The 18,478-nt window shown below is 43.0% G+C and overlaps 1 protein-coding gene across 1 annotated transcript in view; it reads left to right on the forward strand.

The window, feature by feature from the left end:
- cfap58 (cilia and flagella associated protein 58) overlaps positions 1-18,478 on the forward strand; it is a 143,915-nt gene that overhangs the window by 68,268 nt on the left and 57,169 nt on the right. The window contains exons 16-17 of the mRNA XM_078412814.1: positions 1,334-1,453; positions 12,207-12,340. Of these exons, the coding sequence (XP_078268940.1) occupies positions 1,334-1,453; positions 12,207-12,340 (254 nt within the window). The remainder of the gene's footprint in view (positions 1-1,333; positions 1,454-12,206; positions 12,341-18,478) is intronic.

The raw sequence follows: 18,478 nt of genomic DNA on the forward strand, positions 1-18,478 counted from the left end.
ACTGCGATTTTGATGTCAGGCATGCATCAGTGATTATATTCCACGGACAGTGTTGTTTTTGCAGCATTACTGTGGAGATTTGTCCACGGCAGTCCCCGAGACTGGGCAAACCAAGTCAACCATTTGTTTGTGCGTTCCACCCCATTCTGTGACTATTCAAATGGGTGTCTATCTTGGTGTACAAACAAGGAACTGCAGATGCTGGTTAATACACAAAATGAGACAAATTGCTGGAATAACCCAGCAGGTCAGGCAGCATCTCTGCAGAATGTAGATAGGTGAGATTTCAGGTCGAGACCCTTCATCTGCCTGAAGAACTGTCCCAATCCGAAACGCCGCCTGGCTATGTTCTCCGGAGACGCTGCCTGACCTGCTGAGTTACTCAAGCACAAGGTGTCTATCTTACCTCCCACACACCACCCACTACGATATCAACATCCTGTGCACAATTTCTCCTCCAGAATTCTCACGCATTAATTCTCTTCTCCAAAATGGTTTGATTTCCACGTATCTCTTGCTGGGGAAGCAGGGCCTTACTCACCCACTTCCTGGCCCCTTCCAACCAGAACATCAACGTCTATCATGACAGTGAGATTCTGACCACAAGCACCCTTTCACTCCTTACCTTCTCCTCCCTGGACTCCAGTGTTGAATGGTGTATTTTCTTTCACATGTTCTCCAGGAAGTGAAGGTAAGTCTGCTTGGGCTGTTCACATGACTTCCCTTTTCAACGACAGACCTATGACTGAAGTGGGCGCTGGTGTATAGGGTAATGACCCCATGGTGCACTTTTAAGGAGCACAACAACCTCACACATACAACAAAAAGGGTCCTGACTTGAAATGTCTCCAGTCCATGTTCTCCAAAGATGCTGCCTGACCCTCGGAGTTATTCCAGCACTGCGCAGGAGACCATCAGATCGTAAGACATAGGAGCAGAATCAGGCTTTTCAGCCCATCAAATCTACTCCACCATTCAATCATTGCTGATTTACTTTTCCCCTCGCAACTCAATTCTCTTGCCTTCTACCCGAAACCTTTGACACCCTTCCTAATTAAGAACCTCCATCTTAAAAAATACCCAATGTCTTGGCCTACACGCCATCTGTGGCAGTGAATTCCCCAGATTCACCATCCTCTGGCTAAAGAGGTTCCTCCTCATCTCCATTGTGAAGGAACGTCCTTTTACTCTGAGGCTGTGCCCTCTGGTTCTAGACTTCTCCCATTTGTGCCCTTTTGTGTAAATCAGCACCTGCAGTTCCTTGTTTCAACAAAAAGAATTGTAGCTGTACTGCTCAGCATGTTGCCTGACATTGGATCTGTTGTTCCTACAGGAGAAGGAGAAGCTTTATGTGGAGCTGAAACACATCTTGGCACGGCAGCCTGGCCCAGAGGCTGCCGAGCAGCTAATGATATATCAGAAGAACCTGAGAGATAAGACAAAACAACTGAAGGTGAGCACAGATGTCGGACCTGTTACTTTCGCTAACACTCCTGTGGGATTACAAATCACCGAGCCCATTTTTCTTTCGGTTCATGATTTACATCATTTTTATCAGCAGCAGGTTGGGGAATTACTTCCCTCGATTCCCGGCAATCGCTGCCTCATTTGCATCTCAGAAAACAATCTACTTGAAGATTCTATTGCAGAGAATATTTATACTTGGATCAGCGAGACTGTTGGCACTTTGTGAATAATACTGAATTTGCAATATGGTTCTATGCTGTGGGCAGGCAACCAGACTTTTATCATTTCACAGGTCAAATAAGATGGTTAAAAAAATATATAACTGAAGTGAAACGCAGTCATCTGGGTAATGACAAAATCACATTTAAAAAATGCCGCTCTATATACGAGGTACTGACAGTGCCATTGAATTAGCATTTTCCTTTTCTGGCATCCTCCACATACTATTGCCAACTGGGCAGTCACTAATCCTAATTGCTGGGTAAATTTGTGTAAGGAACATTACCTCATTAAAAATTGTGGAGCCAGATTGCGTATTGATATTTCTGCCCCATTGGTCTGTGGAGTAAAGTTGTTGCATCAAGAATAAGGAATAGGCTCTAATGCAGGCAATCACTTTCATCAAACCTTGATGAGGAAGTGATGACAAGATGATTTCACTGATAATAATAAGTAATTTTAAAAAAACCTATGAGCATTCATCATGATAAAGAAGGCATTTGATGGCGGCAGAATAGTGGTAAGACCAGCTCTTAACTGCCTACAGACAATTTAAGTCCCTCCATTCCCTGCATATTCCATATGGCTATCCAAAAGTCTTGTCAATGCCACTGTCGTATCAACTTCAACCTTGAAAGGCTCCATCAAATGCCTTCTTTATGCTTGCTTTCATAGGTCGGGGCATTGAAAAGTCTGGAAGAGAGTCTGGAAGTCATGATGCAGCTTTATAGGACCGATAGATTGGGCCGCATTTGGAGTGTTGCATGCAGTTCCAGTTGCCCCATGACAGGAAGGATATGGAGGCTTTGGAAAGGGTGCAGAGGAGGTTTTCCAGAATGATGCCTGGATTAGGGGGTGTTAGCTACAGGGAGCGGTTGGGCAGACTTGGAATGCTTTCTCTGGAACGCTGGAGGTTGCATGGAGACCTGATAGAAGCATTTGGAATTATGAGACACATAGATATGGTAGACAGTCATTACCTTTTTCCCAGGATGGAAAAATCAAATACTAGAGGGCACAGCTTAAAGGTGAGATGGGCAAAGTTTAAAGATGTGAGGGGCAAGCTTTTTACACGGAGGGTGGTGAGTGTCTGGAGTGCGCTGCCGGGAGTGCAGATACGATAGTGGCTTTTAAGGTTGAGGCAGATACAATGGTGGTATTGAAGAGACTTTTGGATAGTTGTAGGGATATGTAGGGAATGGAGGGATTTATATTATGTGTAGGCAGATATGAGTTGATCTTGGCATCTTGTTCGGCACAGACATTATTCAGCACATACTGTTCTATGTTCAGTCCTCTGCTTACACAGTGCACCAGCATACAAAACAATATATCCAAGCCTCGCTTGTACCACATAAATAAATAAATGTGTGTGGCTTGCATATCACAGTTGTTACAATAAATCTGTGCCAGATTTACTCCTGATGCTCATTATATAATAATTAGGAATATACCGAGAATAAATATTAACATCCAAGCTAGTGGCGTCCTTATTCCCCTGGGGCTCCTTTTGAAGCCCTGACATCACCGAAAATATACATTTCCTTGAACACATTGGAACAAATCTGTTTTACAGTAAAAAATCACCTCTTTCCCCACATAGGTGGTGGTGAAATTGTTGACTGTGTGCTTGATACTAGGATCCTTTGTTGAATTGATCATCACAGTGGTCTGACGTTTCCTCTGGGTGCATCCCTTCCTCTTTCATTAACCTCCACACATCCATACTACTGGGAGTAAGAAGCATAACTCTCGCACATCTAGTAAAGCATTGGTAGCTTTTGCTCCCTGCCCCTATTTCACTTCATTCCATCCACCATTCCCAATCCTCCCCACATTGTTTTGGAAACTTAGAAGTAGATGTACATCACTTGGTATTCCACCCACCATTCAATAAGACTGTGGCTGATTTGTGAGCTGACACAACATACTCGTGTTTGCTTCATTCTCTTGATATGATTATGTGACGAAATCCCACCAATATCATAGTTATATTTAGCTGTTGTCCTAGCATCAAGTGCATCTGACAGGAGAGAGTTCCAAGGTTGTACCACCCTTGCCTGATTCAAGATTTTAGGCTATGCTCCCTCATCCTAGATTAAATCCAGCAAATACAGGTTCCGAGCACGCGTAATCTCTACTTGTTATTTTGAGAACATTAACCATATCATCCATTCATTTTTGAAATGTCCAGGAAATGTATTCAGATTTTTATTCATTTCTTTTTCTTCTTCCTTCCTCTGATGTCCTGCTTATGACTTTCATATCTATCTACATATTACTAAAACTCTGTCACTGTGAGGGATGTTATCTGACTTTGTTAGTTTGTTATTTTGGCCGCCTGTGGTATAACCGTATTTGTGCCCCCGTCACACGTAGCACGACAATTTTAGGACCGCCTTATTCGCCTTTGAACTGGGGACCCTTTCATCCAAGTTTCATTCAAATTGGTCTTATGTTTTTAAAGTTAGAGATTTTATAGTTTAAAAATTTGCTTAATACACTGAAGCTTGCCAAGGTTCAGCGTGTGACGTCACAATGGGACCCGTCCGAGTGACGGCCAATGGGGGGGGCTGACGAAGATGGCCGGGGACGGGAGCCGCCAGAGTGACATCCCCGGCCCATTTAAAAAGAAAATTCTTTAAGATTTTCTTTCCATCCAACTTGACACCCGATTGGTCCAGGTCCCACGTGGGGGAGCACAGCCCATTTTTTAAAAAAGGCCTTTGATCCAGCTCGACTCCCGATTGGTCCAGGTCTCACGAGGGGGGGGGGGGGGGGGCGCCGCCCCTGCTCTTCCCCCTGAAATAAACTGCCTTCTCTTTCGAGCTGCATGAAGCCGCCGCTCGCCGTCATTCCCTGCCGCTCGCCACCGAGCAGCGCTGCACGCACGGAGCACAGGTAAATGGCTTTCGGCGCCAACGGGTCCATGGATTGGCAGGGTTGCTTCGCCCAGCATGGCCTTGGGAGAAAATCTCCGCCCGGCTCCTGCCCACGGACCCGGGGGATGCTCCCCGCCTGCAAACAGGGGCACGGATCAGTAGTGGTTGCTATGCCCGAGCCCCAGCGACACTCTCGTTCATCTGATACCTGAGATGGTCGCTGGATTCCCAACGGGTCCGCGCCTCTGCAGTTGGGGCCCGTTGATGTTGAGAGGGGATGGGGTGGGTGAGTGGGGAGGCAGGTGTTGGGGTGGGGTGGGGGGGGGAGGGGCAGGGAGATGGGCAGTGGAGGGGGTGGGGGGCAGTGGAGGGGGAGGGGGAAGTGGAGGGTGGGGGGGAGGGGAGGGGGAGGGGGGAGTGGTGGTGGGGGGTAGTGAGGGTGGGGGGAGGAGGGGGAGGGGGGATGTGGGGAGGGGGGAGGTAGGGAGTGGGGGTGGCGGGGGGAGGAGGGGGGAGTGGAAGGGGAGGGGTGGAGGGGGGAAGGGGAGGGGTGGAGGGGGGAAGGAGAGGGGGTGCGTGGGGGTGGGAGGAGTGGAGTAGGAGTGGGGGGAGGAGTAAGGGGAGTAGGAGTGAGGGGAGGGGGGAATGGCGGTGGGGAGGGGTGGGCAGTAATGGGGAGGGGAGGGGGGAATGGCGGTGGGGAGGGGTGGGCAGTAATAGGGGAGGGGGGAATGGCGGTGGGGAGGGGTGGGCAGTAATAGGGGAGGGGGGAATGGCGGTGGGAGTGATGGCCATTAATGGGGAGGGGAAGGTGCTACACCGATGCAGGAGAGGCTTTGGCTCCAGCCTCAGGCTGCTGCGCTGGCGGCACAGGGCCGAGGTGAGTGGCACCCTCTCCCCTTCCCTGTCCATGCTCTCCCGCCCATGGCCCCGGGGGACACTCCCCGCCCGGCAACGGGCTTCGTTGGTTGGAGAGGGTTGCCGGGACCGCAGGATTGTCATTTGGGGGAGGGTTGCCCCAGGAGAGGCCCGCAGGAGAGATTTGGACCCACTTGGTCTAGTATATTACTAAAACATCTCATCTACTTTGTCCCGTGTGCGTTTTCTTGTACGTTGCGTTTCTTGTGGGCCTGCAGGATTGTCAGTTGGGGGAGGGTTGCCCCATGAGAGGCCCGCAGGAGAGATTTGGACCCAACGTATCCACATCAGGCTAGTCTCTTCTAAAATCCTCCTGTTCTGCTGGTGATCATGTTGTTTTTTTGTGAGGTTTCTTCCATATTGTTTGGTTTCTTCTATTTCTCTTTTGCTTCCTCTTCAGCAGAGGGAAGAGTTCAATTTTAACGCTGTGCAGAGACCTAGCCAGAGTGGAGACTTGTGGAGTGAAGACAGATGGGGTGCATTGAGGCAGCATTGTGCATTTTACAAGGAGCCACTTTTCAGCTCACAGCTTTCATTGCTGCAGGGATCAAAGATGCACTGCTCAAAGAGTCATTTCTATAGTATTTGTATAAAAGTTGTATATGGAGTTATGTATAACCTCCCACTGAATTTTACACCATATTTTTAAAAAACGACATCATGTTGAGACTACAATGCAGATTGCTGCCAATGGACGACCTCTTGAACATTACCTTGAGGAATAAACTGTTTTACGATGAATGTGGTGAGAATATAACTTGCTCCTCGGTCTTTATCCCAACTGCCTTTAAACTGGCCACCAATCTAACTTGGTTTGCCTTAGCACTCTAGGTGCTTTTCTTTCCTTTATTGAATTCTAATTCAAGCTGGGATGCATTTGCACTGCCACCTGAAACTAGTGACTTGACCCGGTTGTATTCTTTATTTCTATTCCTGGACAATGAGAACAACAAATTGTTTGAGTGCATGAACATCAGAGCTAAGAATGGACATTTGATTTCTAACTGCATACTGTAGGCTTTCTTTTACTTTGGGAGGGCAATGTGTGCTGCAGGAGCAGGTTTAAAGATTTTTGCCATTTGTATATTGAACGTAAAGCCTGGCCTCTTGTATGCTTCAGTAAATGTGTCATCATGATTGAATGAGTTCACCTTTGAGCTGGCGCAAATGCAAGTCACAGAGTCATACAGCATGGAAACAGGCCCTTTGGGCTAAGTTGCCCACGAGAGTATAGGCAGACCATGTTTCGGATCAGGATCATTCTTCAGACTCAATTTCCCTGCTTAAATCCCTTCTTTTGGGCTGTTAAGCAACTGGGGCGACTTTGCTATTAGAAGCATGGTTTCAAGACAAATCTCTCTCTCTCAATGTCTGCAAGACGAAGAAGCTAGTTATTGACTTCAATGTGATGGAGTGCGTGCCCCAGGCAGCATCAAAGGTGCCGACGAGGAAATGGTTCAGAGCCTCAAGTTTTGTGGTGTTAATATTACCAATGATCTGTGGTGGACCAACCACATTGATGCGACAGCCCAGAAGGGACACCAATGCCTCTACTTCCTGAGGATACTGAGGGAAATCAGCACGTCTCCAGTGACTCTTATAAATTTCTACAGATGTACAATAGAAACCATACTTTTGGGTTGCATCACAGCTTGATTTGGGAACAGCTCTGTCAAAAACGGCAAGAAATTGCAGATTTGCACAAGAGACTGCATACGTTGGGAAACAAAAAAACTGCCGGAGGAACTCAGTGGGCCAGGCAGCAAACATGGAGGGAAACGAATAGGCGACGTTTTGGGTCAGGATTCTTCTGCAGGCTATGTAGTAGTGCTGGTTATGAGTTTGGTACTTGGATCTATACATTCAGGTGCTGGCGCAGAGCTGCAAAAATAGAATAACGCATAAATATAAACCATTCTTCGATCAGGAGAAAGAAATTAGTATCTTTACAGTGAGGGACAAGTTAGTCAGATTCTTTATCTTTACAGCATTATTCTTTCTAATCCACTGATCCGTTGATTAATTGGTAATGTAATAAAAAACCTTGCTTACTAGTTGTTGATCTTTCATTCCATCTTGTCCCCCCGGCAACTCTAAGACATTTGTTTTGACTGTGAATTGTATAAACATTAATTGGAGGTCAAGAGAAAGGCTTCCAAAATTAATTAAATTATTTTATCCATTAACTTTTCTATGAGAGACTGGAACGGAACATAATTATTTTTTCTTTGGAAGGTGTTAATACAAGAATTACAAAGTAGCTCAGCTTGACCTTCAATCTATACAGGACATCATTCCAAACATGATGAAACACCGTGATCATGACAGAGAAACAGCAAAGGTCTACAAGAGAAGTTCATTCCCTTTCAGGCAGCAATGACAGAGGATTAATATGTGATAGCAATCTGAAATCATTGACATACAAAATAAACAAGTGGAATTGGTATTGAAAAAGAAGATCATTCTACTATTTCACGAGAGCATTTCTCTTCTATTTCATAGCCCACATCAAAACAAAATTGAGTTTTTGATATTATAAGGTAGAATTTAAGAACCTTAGAGTATTCTTGATATTCATTGAAAAGATTTTGATAGATTGCAATTCTTAACTTTGGTGCAGAAATTTTGAAGTCTGTTTAATTTGCAAAGTTTTTTCAACTACGAGAGTTTCCTTCATTCATGGCTGCTGTTTGTTATCAGCAGCCTTTGTTATCTTTGACCCTTGATCCTTGACCAGGCACACTAGTAGTTTGAAGCATATTGGATGGGTATTGCTGTGAAAAATGCTTGAATAATCAACATTTAAATGTTTCATTAAGTATGAGGATGAACCCTGAAAATATCAGAGATGTCAAAATGAAAAAAGAATGCAGGAAATACACAGGTGCTTGTGGGGCATCTTGAAGGGCAAAACTAGGTTAACATGTTAGTGCGACTCTTAGACAGAACTTGTATATTGTGGCTTTCTTTTCTGTTTCAGAACTGGCTTCCCGCTCATCTTTGCTATGTTATATGTCTTCTCTTTTATTTTTATACTGTCCTTGACTTCCCTTGTCAGCCACGATTGCCTCTTACTCCCCTTAGAATCTTACTTCCACTTTGGAATGAACTGATCCTACACCTTTTGTATTATTCCCAGAACTACCTGCCATTGTTGTTCCACTATCATCCCTGCTGGGGTCTCTTTCCAGTCAACTTTGGCCAGCTCCTCCCTCATGCTTCCATAGTCCCCTTTGCTCAACTGTAAAACTGACACTTCCACCTTTCCCTTCTCCCTCTCAAATTGTAGATTAAAACTTATTATAGTGTGGACTTGGTGGGCCATGCTCTATCAATCAATCTATCAAGCATGTGGCGTCTGCGTGGCCACAGGAACTGCAGATGCTGAAATCTTGTGTGGAACATAAAGTGATGTAGTAACTCAACGAGTCAATCAGCATCTCTGGAGGAAAAGCATAGGTGTCGTTTCGGGTGAGACCTTTTTTCAGTACAACCTTTGAGTAGCCTGTGGTCAGTGCTCAACACCTGACTCTCCAAAGTCTTTGTATCATATACAAGGTACAAACTTGATTACTTTAAACTTGCCTGGATGAATTAGCCTCTGACAGCACTCAAGAATCTTGATACAGATCACGACGAAGCAACATAATTGATTGGTACAGCATCGATCTTCCTTAACACTCCTTGCCCCCACTTCCAGCTCACTGTAGCTGCAGTTATTGGCTAAGGCTACTTTAACAGGACTTCCACATCTTTTCAGCTCCTCAAGCCTCTTGCACCTTTCATTTGATCTGTACGTCAATGGGCTAATCTTGCTCAGAATAATATTTGAAGAGCATTTGATCGTGCAATTATCCTTGCAATGTCATTTTCTAAGCTGGACTGTGATTACTCTTATTTAAACAGCACCACACTTTAGGTCTTTGTACAGTCACTGTTGATAACATCTCCCGACCATTTTCTCTGGTGCAGTTGGTGACATTTGCAGTTAAAACAAACATAATTAAAAATAAATGACAAGGAAAATTTAAAAATATTTTAGAAGGTTACTTCATCACAGATTCAAATTAAAAACAGCAGTGCTGGTGAGTAATGTTGTTAAATCTACCTGCAGACTAAAAATTGCTTTCTATGGAACGGAGTATGCGCATTTGATCCTCACTGTATTCTTTATAAGTTAAGGGCGGTGCAATGGCGCAGCTGATAGAGTGCAGCCTCACAGCGCCAGAGACCAGCATTTGATCCTGACTTTGGGTGCTACCCGTGTGGAGTTTGCATGTTCTCCCTATAACCGCAGGGGTTTACTTCGGGTGCTACAGTTTCCCCCCAAATCCCAAAGACGTGCGGTTTTATAGGCGAATTGACCTCTGTAAAATTGCCCCCAGTGTGCAGGGAGTTGAGGAGAAAGTGGGGAAACCTAAAGCTCGTGTAAACAGGTGATCGATGGTTGGTGTGGATCTGGTGGGCAGAAGGTAGACACAAAATGCTGGAGTAACTCAGCAGGACAGGCAGCATCTCTGGAGAGAAGGAATGGGATGCTGCCTGCCCCGCTGAGTTCCTGCAGCATTTTGTGTCTACCTTCGATTTAAACCAGCATCTGCAGTTCTTTCTTACACATGGTGGGCAGCAGGGCCTGTTTCCATGCTGTATTTCTAAAACGAATCTGGATCAAAATACCATGTTTAAAGCTGTCCAATTTATGTGTTATCGTCATGTTGCCACTGCAAGACAAGCAGGAAACAAGCAGGATATCTTAATTTGTAGCATTTTGGTTGAGAACAGACATACTCAAAGTTTCCACTCATGAAATGAAGTGAATGCATTGTTTACCATTTAATCAACAGTAAAACCAAACCCTTGGAGGATACCAGTGAACCTTTCTGTTAAATTCCTGCATTCAGCCAGAGGTTCTTTTTTAATGCTAATCAGATTTATTTTCTGTCCATCATGAGTTTTAAGGCAATAAAATTCATGAAAGAGGTTCTGAGACCTTGTCTAACACACACTTCTATTATTAATGCATTAATAAATGATATGCAGTATTTGTTTTTGAAAAACAGTCTTCATCTAAAAGTAATGTTCGGTTTACTTGTGTAACACTGTACCAGTTGGTGATATTATTGGAATCCAACAGTTATGGAAAGAGGTGTTTATGCACATAGTGTTTAAATTTTCACTTTGATTTAGCTCACCTGAATATCTCATTCACTTTCACCAGGTAGATATTGTATGGGTTTGAAATGATATAACAACCCTGTTGCCTGTTTGCAGCAGTTTTTCTACAAAATCCTTAACAATTAACTTCTCCGACCCTGAAACATCTGTACGTCATTACTACATTAATTTGGGATAGATCTATATTCTCACCGTTTTATGCATGAAGAGACAATTTTCTTTACTGTCGGTGATGCAGAATGAGTTTATTCCGCCTGTGGCTCAGGATGGGATTTGATCATCTATTTCATCTCATGTTATTTATTAGCCAAAAATTGTTGCTCTTCCATTTGGTGAGAACAAAAAAGGTGCCTTCTCCAAGAATCTGAAAATCCTGAGTCTGGGCAGGTGTTTGGGGCACTCAATCCACAACTAATATTCTTCAGTATTCAAGGAATGCTGCTGAGAGGCATCTTTTTAATTATGCCTTAGGGAGCGGAATTGTTGCCTTACAGCGGCAGAGACCCGGGTTCGATCCTGACTACAGCCGCTGTTTGTACGGAGTTTGTACATTCTCCCTGTGACTGCGTGGGTTTCCGTTGGTGCTCTGGTTTCCTCCCACACTTCAAAGACATTCAGGATTGTAGGTTAATTAGCTTTGGTAAAAATTGCCCCCAGCATGTAGGATAGCGTTAGTGTACAGGGTGATCACTGGTCGGTGTAGACTTGGTGGGCCGAAGGGCCTATTTCTGTACTGTATCTCTAAAGTCTAAAGCCGTAAAAACTCCTGCTACATTTATATGAGAGTGTTGGCTCATGAAGACCTCAACAATATCAGGAAACATTAAAAGTTATTTGCACTTTTTTCCCAAAATATACCCACTTTGAGTTGGGGAAGCTGCATGCACAAGATTCCCCTGGGTATGTGACAGTGTAGCTAATGACAGAAGAAAAATGTGGCCATATTCATAAACTACCATTTTCCTTTTATTGGTTTGAAGATAGGCTGCATTTTGCAGATTGAGCTGTCAACATCTAACCATTCTGCAGGTAGCTATTTACTTGGCTACAGAGGTTTTTAAGGAGAAAGTAAACTGCATATTTTCAGTGAAGGGAAAATATTAGCCTTCCCCTGTACTATGAAGTTTTATAGTCAACTTCAAAACCTTTCAATTCAAAGTGACATTGAAAGTGATACATGTTTGCGATTTATGGCTTTTGTTCATCTCCAATCTTTGATGAGTTTTGAAAAATATTGGTATTAAAAGACATTTGGACAGGTACACGGATAGGAAAGGTTTAAAAGGATATGGGCCAAACGTGGGCAGGGCATGGGTAAGTTGGGCCGATGGACCTGTGTCCATACTATATGACTTCATGACTCTCAGCCTCTCTATCCCATGAAGTTTCATGCCTTTTAACTCATTCTTAACGGTATAAGTTCTTTGCTAACTAACATTGTTTAGCAGTTTGTAAATACATTGCAATAGCTTATCAACCAAATAAGTGGTTTGGAAAAAGGAAATGAACATTCATTAATATCATGTTTTTTTTTCTTTTTGGAAGGCCTTGACTTCAGAGATGAACATGTCTGAATCACAGAGTGAGGAGTATAAGCATGAGAATGACCGTCTAGCCCAAGAACTGCAGAACGTGAAAAAGAAGTATCATAATCAGAAGCGCAAGGAACAGCTGGCTAAGTATGAAATATTAATCAGTGCAGTTATGAGCTTATTGCATTTTTAAAAAATGAATGACTATACTGCTACTTTTACCCTTTCCTCCAAGGTTAAGCAGTTACAATTTATCTGTATATAAAATATCATTTTGTTTTATTCTTCACCCACCTATCATAATTTGCCCTGTACACATATTGCTGAGCTAGATTCTCATTTCTGGACATCTAATACGCAGCTATATTTGTATTGACCTGCATCTCATTATTTCTGATGCTTTACCTTCAGTAAATGATAAGAGATAGCAAAAAAGTGGGGAAGAGAGGGAACTTGTGTACTCAGCAGTGACAAAGTCTGTTAGTGTTAACAGTAATAGCAAAAGAATAATGATCTCTCTTAGATTTAAGTTCATGATCCATGTGTTTGAATTCTCCTGCTCTGTCTCCTTGGAGGTATTGATGACAGCATCTTTTGTGACCGTGCGTGGTGTTATTTTTCTCCCACGTGCATATTTTTCCCTCAAAAAAATCATATTCCCTCAAAATCAAGTCATTTTGTCTTTGAAGGGCGGCACAGTGGCACAGTTGGTAGAGCTGCTGCCTCACAGCGCCAGAGACCGACCGGGGTTTGATCCTGACATCCGGTGTTGTCTGTGTGGAGTTTGCTCATTCTCCCAGTGACCATGTGCGTTTCCTCCCACATCCCAAAGAGCGTGCGGGTTTATTGGTTAATTGGCCTCTAAATTGCCCCTAATGTGTAGGGAGTGGAGTAACATAGAACTAGTGTGGATGGTTGATTGATGGTCAGCATGGACTCGGTGTCTCAAATGGCCTGTTTCCATGCCATATCTCTAAACTAAACTGAAAAAAAACGTGTTTTCCTATTGGGAATGCCATGGCCCTGTGTCTGTCCAGGCATTGCAAAGGTTCTGGTGAGTGTGCCATCTTTGTGAATATAGCAAAATGGATAAATTACTGGACGAATAATCCAGATCTTTGGAATGAGAACCTAGATACAAAAGTACAAGTCCAAATGGCAGCTGACATTACCATCATTACAAATTGGATCGAATCAGACCGGATCTGTGAAAACAAAGCTGAGCCTCTGAGGAGCCTTGTAGGCTGTCAGTATCGATTGTTCCTTCCCCCCCCCCACCCCCCCCCCCCAATCGATAATCGCATCCTGGGGTTGAGCCCCTGTCCTTTTATTCCTATCAAACCTGGAACCAGGGAGTCTGAAGAAGGGTCTCGACCCGAAACGTCACCCATTCCTTCTCTCCCGAGATGCTGCCTGACCTGCTGAGTTACTCCAGCATTTTGTGAATAAATTGATTTGTACCAGCATCTGCAGTTTTTTTCTTATACCAGGGAGCCCTGCCCTGAACTTAGTAACTTTCCAGCATCACATTTGGTGAACATCCACTGCTTAAAGTCAACCTGCCCCATTCCAGAAAAAAAAGGTAAATGCGAAGGGAAACAAGAGCACTTGGGAAAAAAACAGCTTGGAACTGCATAAAAGGTGATTAATTGATGTTACTATGCATAACGTGCAATGATTTGCAGATTGGTTTTCAAAATGTTTAGTTTGTATTGGCTTCTATCGTGTGTCCACTTGGATGTTGCATTAGCCAGAAACAGAGGTAAGATGTGGCACAGATGGTGGATGGGAAATTTACATTGCATTTATTGATATTTCAGTCATATTAGTTACATGTTTTAAATACGACTTTTCACTTTTCCAAAATCCAGCCATATGTCACTGACCTTTCACCTATAACAAGCTGCTAGTTTCATTAAAGCATCAGTTGCTGTGAGCTTTGCAGCCATCGTCATGAAGTGACAGCTTAAACTAGAAAAAAAAGACAAAGGGCACTTATTTTGCAGCTAGTATTAATTCATTTTGATGGTTCTCCATTTTTACATAAAATCTGAAAATACTAAAAAATACTCAGCAGGCCTCTGAGAAGAATGAGCTGAGGATATTTTAGGCCAATGATATATTTTTAACTATTCAAAAAATCCATTAATGAGAAAGCAAACATTGTCTGAAATACCCTTGGACTATTTTTTAAAGTATTTTAGATGAAAATGTTAGATACGGGGCAGGATTAGCAAGTTTACTGATGACACAAAAGTGAGCAGTTTTGCAGATAGTGAAAATGGTTGTGAAGGATTGCAGCAGGATCTGGATCGATTGGGCGGCGGAATGGTTGATGGAATTTAATACAGATGTGTGAGGTGTTGCATTTTGGGATGTCGAACAAGGGCAGGACCTACACAGTAAATGGTAGGCCTCTGGGTAGTGTTGTAGAACAGAGGGATCTAGGAGTACAGGTGCATGGTTCCATGAAGGTCGAGTCGCAGGTAGTTGAGGTGGTCAAAAAGGCTTTAGCATTTTGGCCTTCATCAATCAGAGTATTGAGTATAGAAGTTGGAAGGTCATGTTGCAGTTGTATAAGACGTTGGTGAGACCGCATTTATAATATTGTGTTCTGTTCTGGGCACCATGTTGTAGGAAAGATATTGTCAAGCTTGAAAGGGTTCAGAAAAGATTTACGAGGATGTTGCCAGGACTAGAGGGTATGAGCTATAGGGAGAGGTTGAGCAGGCTGGGACTCTATTCCATGGAGCTCAGGAGGATGATCGGTGATCTTATAGACATATACAAAATCAAGAGAGGAATAGATCGGGTAAATGCACAGAGTCTCTTGCCCAAAGTAGGAGGATCGAGGACCAGAGAACATAGGTTCAAGGTGAAGGGGAAAAGGTTTAATAGGAATTTGAGGGGTAAATTTTTCACACAAAGGGTGGTGGGTGGATGGAACAAGCTGCCAGAGGAGGTAGTTGAGGCAGGGACTAGCCCATCATTTAAGAGACAGTTCCACATGTACATGGATAGGACAGGTTTGGAGGGATATGGACCAAGCGCAGGCAGGTGGGACTAGTGTTGGCCGGTGTGGGCAAGTTGGGCTGAAGGGGCTGTTTCCACAATGTATCACTCTATGACTCCATGAGTTCAACTGGGATGAAGTAACAACGTTATCATGAGTAACACAATCAAATGAGGCTAATTGGATGATGTACAATTGAGGACAATTGTAGGAATGGGTAGAGAATGGCCTATCGTCTGTATGCGGAGTAAGTTAGTGTGGGTGGGCATTGCAGGTAGTGAGTTCAGACAGTGAGCCAGGTCAAGAACAATTTGACGCAATATCTAAAGTTTAGGAGGCTTCCCGGGGGATATCATGTAAGCAAGTGGCCGGACTGTCTACTGCTGCAGTCAGGGTGACTTTGTTTTGTCAATACCCCAGTTTAGCAATTACTACGGTGTCAAGTGAGTTCACAGCATTAATTATTTATAATAGCTGGTTCCCTCAGGCTCAAGGATGACTAACCCATGCAGTAATGTGCAACAGCCACTAGTAAATTGATATAAACGATGTACTGTATTATGGAAGACTGAAATGAAAGGAGGATTGTACCATACTATGCTTAAATGTTGCAAAGAAAATCGTGTACTTCCAACAATAAATATCCTTAAATTCTTAAGTAGTGCAAGACCTCTAAGCTATTTGTCAAATAAAGATGTTACTTTCTGGGCAGCGGTTTTCTAACATAGCGTGCATTATTGTTGCACTATATTCGCATTGTAGGAAAGAATAAATAATTGATATTCTTGTGGGAACAATATTATTCAATTAGTGTGAATGCAAGCTGCCTGGACTCCAACAGCACATGGGCAGGGCCATGGGCAAAGATAGGCACGAGGAGCAGCAATTCAAAATAGTGATTGGTAAGTGCAGGACAATGACAGCCCTCTCATGTGTTAATGATGAGTCCATTCTGCACTTTGTCTTGGACTTAGCAACTATGAATATCAGACTTTTACACAACATTTGCTTGTCATAAAGGAGTTGCTGTAATCAGACTGAGCTTCCTTCAAATTGAACATTATCTTTCCTGTGTCATATTTGAGAAAATTTAATCCAAGCTTAAAATAAACTGCTTACTACAGACTCTGATGGAATTGTTTAGCAAGGGTAGAGAGCCAGAACCTTTTTCTCAGGCTGGAAATGTCCAACAATAGAGGGCATAGTTATAAGGATGGAGATGGAGATGGAGATGTGCGGGGCAAGCTTTTACATGGAAAGTAGTGTAGACCTGGTACGTTTTGCCAGGGATGGAGGCAGATACGAAAGCTGTGTTTAAGAGGCTTTTAGATAGGCACATGGAAGTTCAGGGAATAGAGGAATATGGATCATTTCTTGGCAGATGAGTTGGTAATAGAGGCAGATATAATAGTGGCATTTAGGAGGCTTTTAGATAAGCACGTGGATAGACAAGGAATGGAGGGATATGGATCACATGCACAAGATTAGCTTAGCTTGGTATCATGTTTGGCACAAACATTGTGGGCCGAAGGGCCCGTTCATGTGCTGTACTGTTCTACGTTCTTTGATGTGGAACTGTTTGTTCAGCAGTGTAATCTGCCTCTGGCAGAGTCCCCAAAGAGAAATAGTTCTGGTGCTCAAAATACACAGCAAATACAAAATTTGTTGTGATATTACTCCATATTTATAATCTTGCAGGTAATTTTGAGGCTCTTTATTTTTTTTCAATCTTTGCTGTCTCTTGCTTTCTGCTTTCCTTCATTGTCTTATCTTTTTGGCACCCTCCAGTAGTCTTTATTCTGTAATTGCCAGGCCAGGGATGTATCCTCTCAGAGTGAAAGACAGCTGATGTTTGCAGTGTTTCCTTTCTAAAATCCAGTTGCCGATGACAGAAGATAATATATATCTGACTGAACAAGTGACAAGGAACCCTGGGATTTGGGCCACTGAGCCTATTGATCCAGAGGCCAGCTATTTCGGCTTGGCATGCATTTATAAGCTTTTGGCATGCATTTGTAAGCTTTGCTTTATCACCAACAAAGGTAAAAGAATGTACATTCGTTTAAGTTTTAGTTTTAGAGACATAGTGTGGAAACGGGCCCTTCGGTCCATCGAGTCCATGCTGTCCATCAATCACCCATACACTCATTCTATTCTATACACTAGTAACAATTTACAGAAGCCAATTAACTTACAAACCTGCACATCTTTGGCATGTGGGAGTAAACCGGAGCACCCAGAGCAAACATATGCGGTCACAAAGAGTTAAGGAGCACCTTTTATGCACTGATGACGCCTGAAAGTACATTTGAATTATGGTCCATGTTATTCTATAACCAAATACCAGTCAAAATGAGGATTATAATGTTCCATAAATGGTAATGAACGACTGATTTATCTATGTATTATTGAGAGATCCTTGGTTCTCTTGGTTATTCAGTCGCAGATTTTCTTTGCATCTAACCTAGGAAGCAGGCTATGCTTTGGTTTAATATTTCATTTGAGAAATATCACCTCTAACAATGTAATAGTCTTCTATTAAAATGTCAATTTTAATGGTTGAAGGCATTGAATTTGAACACACAGCCTCTGACTTAGTTGTTATCACTGAGGCAAAAGCAAAACTTGATTTTTCTTTTTATGATTTAGTCTTTTTGTCATGATTTTATTATAACCATGATAAATATTGTGTGAATAAAGTATGTGTGATAGGAATGAGATTAAATGTTGGCCACAAGCATTAGTGCATTAGTAGTAGAAATTATATTGCATTATTCAGATATAAAATAACTCCACCAAAAATTAAAAGGTTAACTGACCTGTTTAACAGATGATTTGTTGTTACTCGAACATGAGTGCTCGGAACTAGTTCTGCTTAGTGTATCTTCATAGTAACATGTTCTGCAAAATATTCTAGTTAATGAAGGTGGAAGAATTTGTTGTGGGATATTGTGGCACATTTATGTCCTAACATCAATATGTAATTGTACTGCAGGCAAGCATTCTAGGACCAGAGTTCATAGTCTCAGAATTAATGGACGTTCCTTTAGGAAGGAGATGATCAGGAATTTATTTAGCCAGAGGGTGGTGAACCTGGAATTCATTGCCGCAGAAGGCTGTGGAGGCCAAGTCAATGGATATTTTTAAGGCAGAGATAGATAGATTATTGATTAGTACGGGTGCCAGGGGTTATGGGGAGAAGGCAGGCGAATGGGGTTAGGAGGGAGAGATAGATCAGCCATGATTGAATGGCGGAGTAGACTTGATGGGCC

The sequence above is a fragment of the Rhinoraja longicauda genome, chromosome 16, assembly GCF_053455715.1.
Source record: "Rhinoraja longicauda isolate Sanriku21f chromosome 16, sRhiLon1.1, whole genome shotgun sequence".
Classification (NCBI taxonomy): domain Eukaryota; kingdom Metazoa; phylum Chordata; class Chondrichthyes; order Rajiformes; family Arhynchobatidae; genus Rhinoraja; species Rhinoraja longicauda.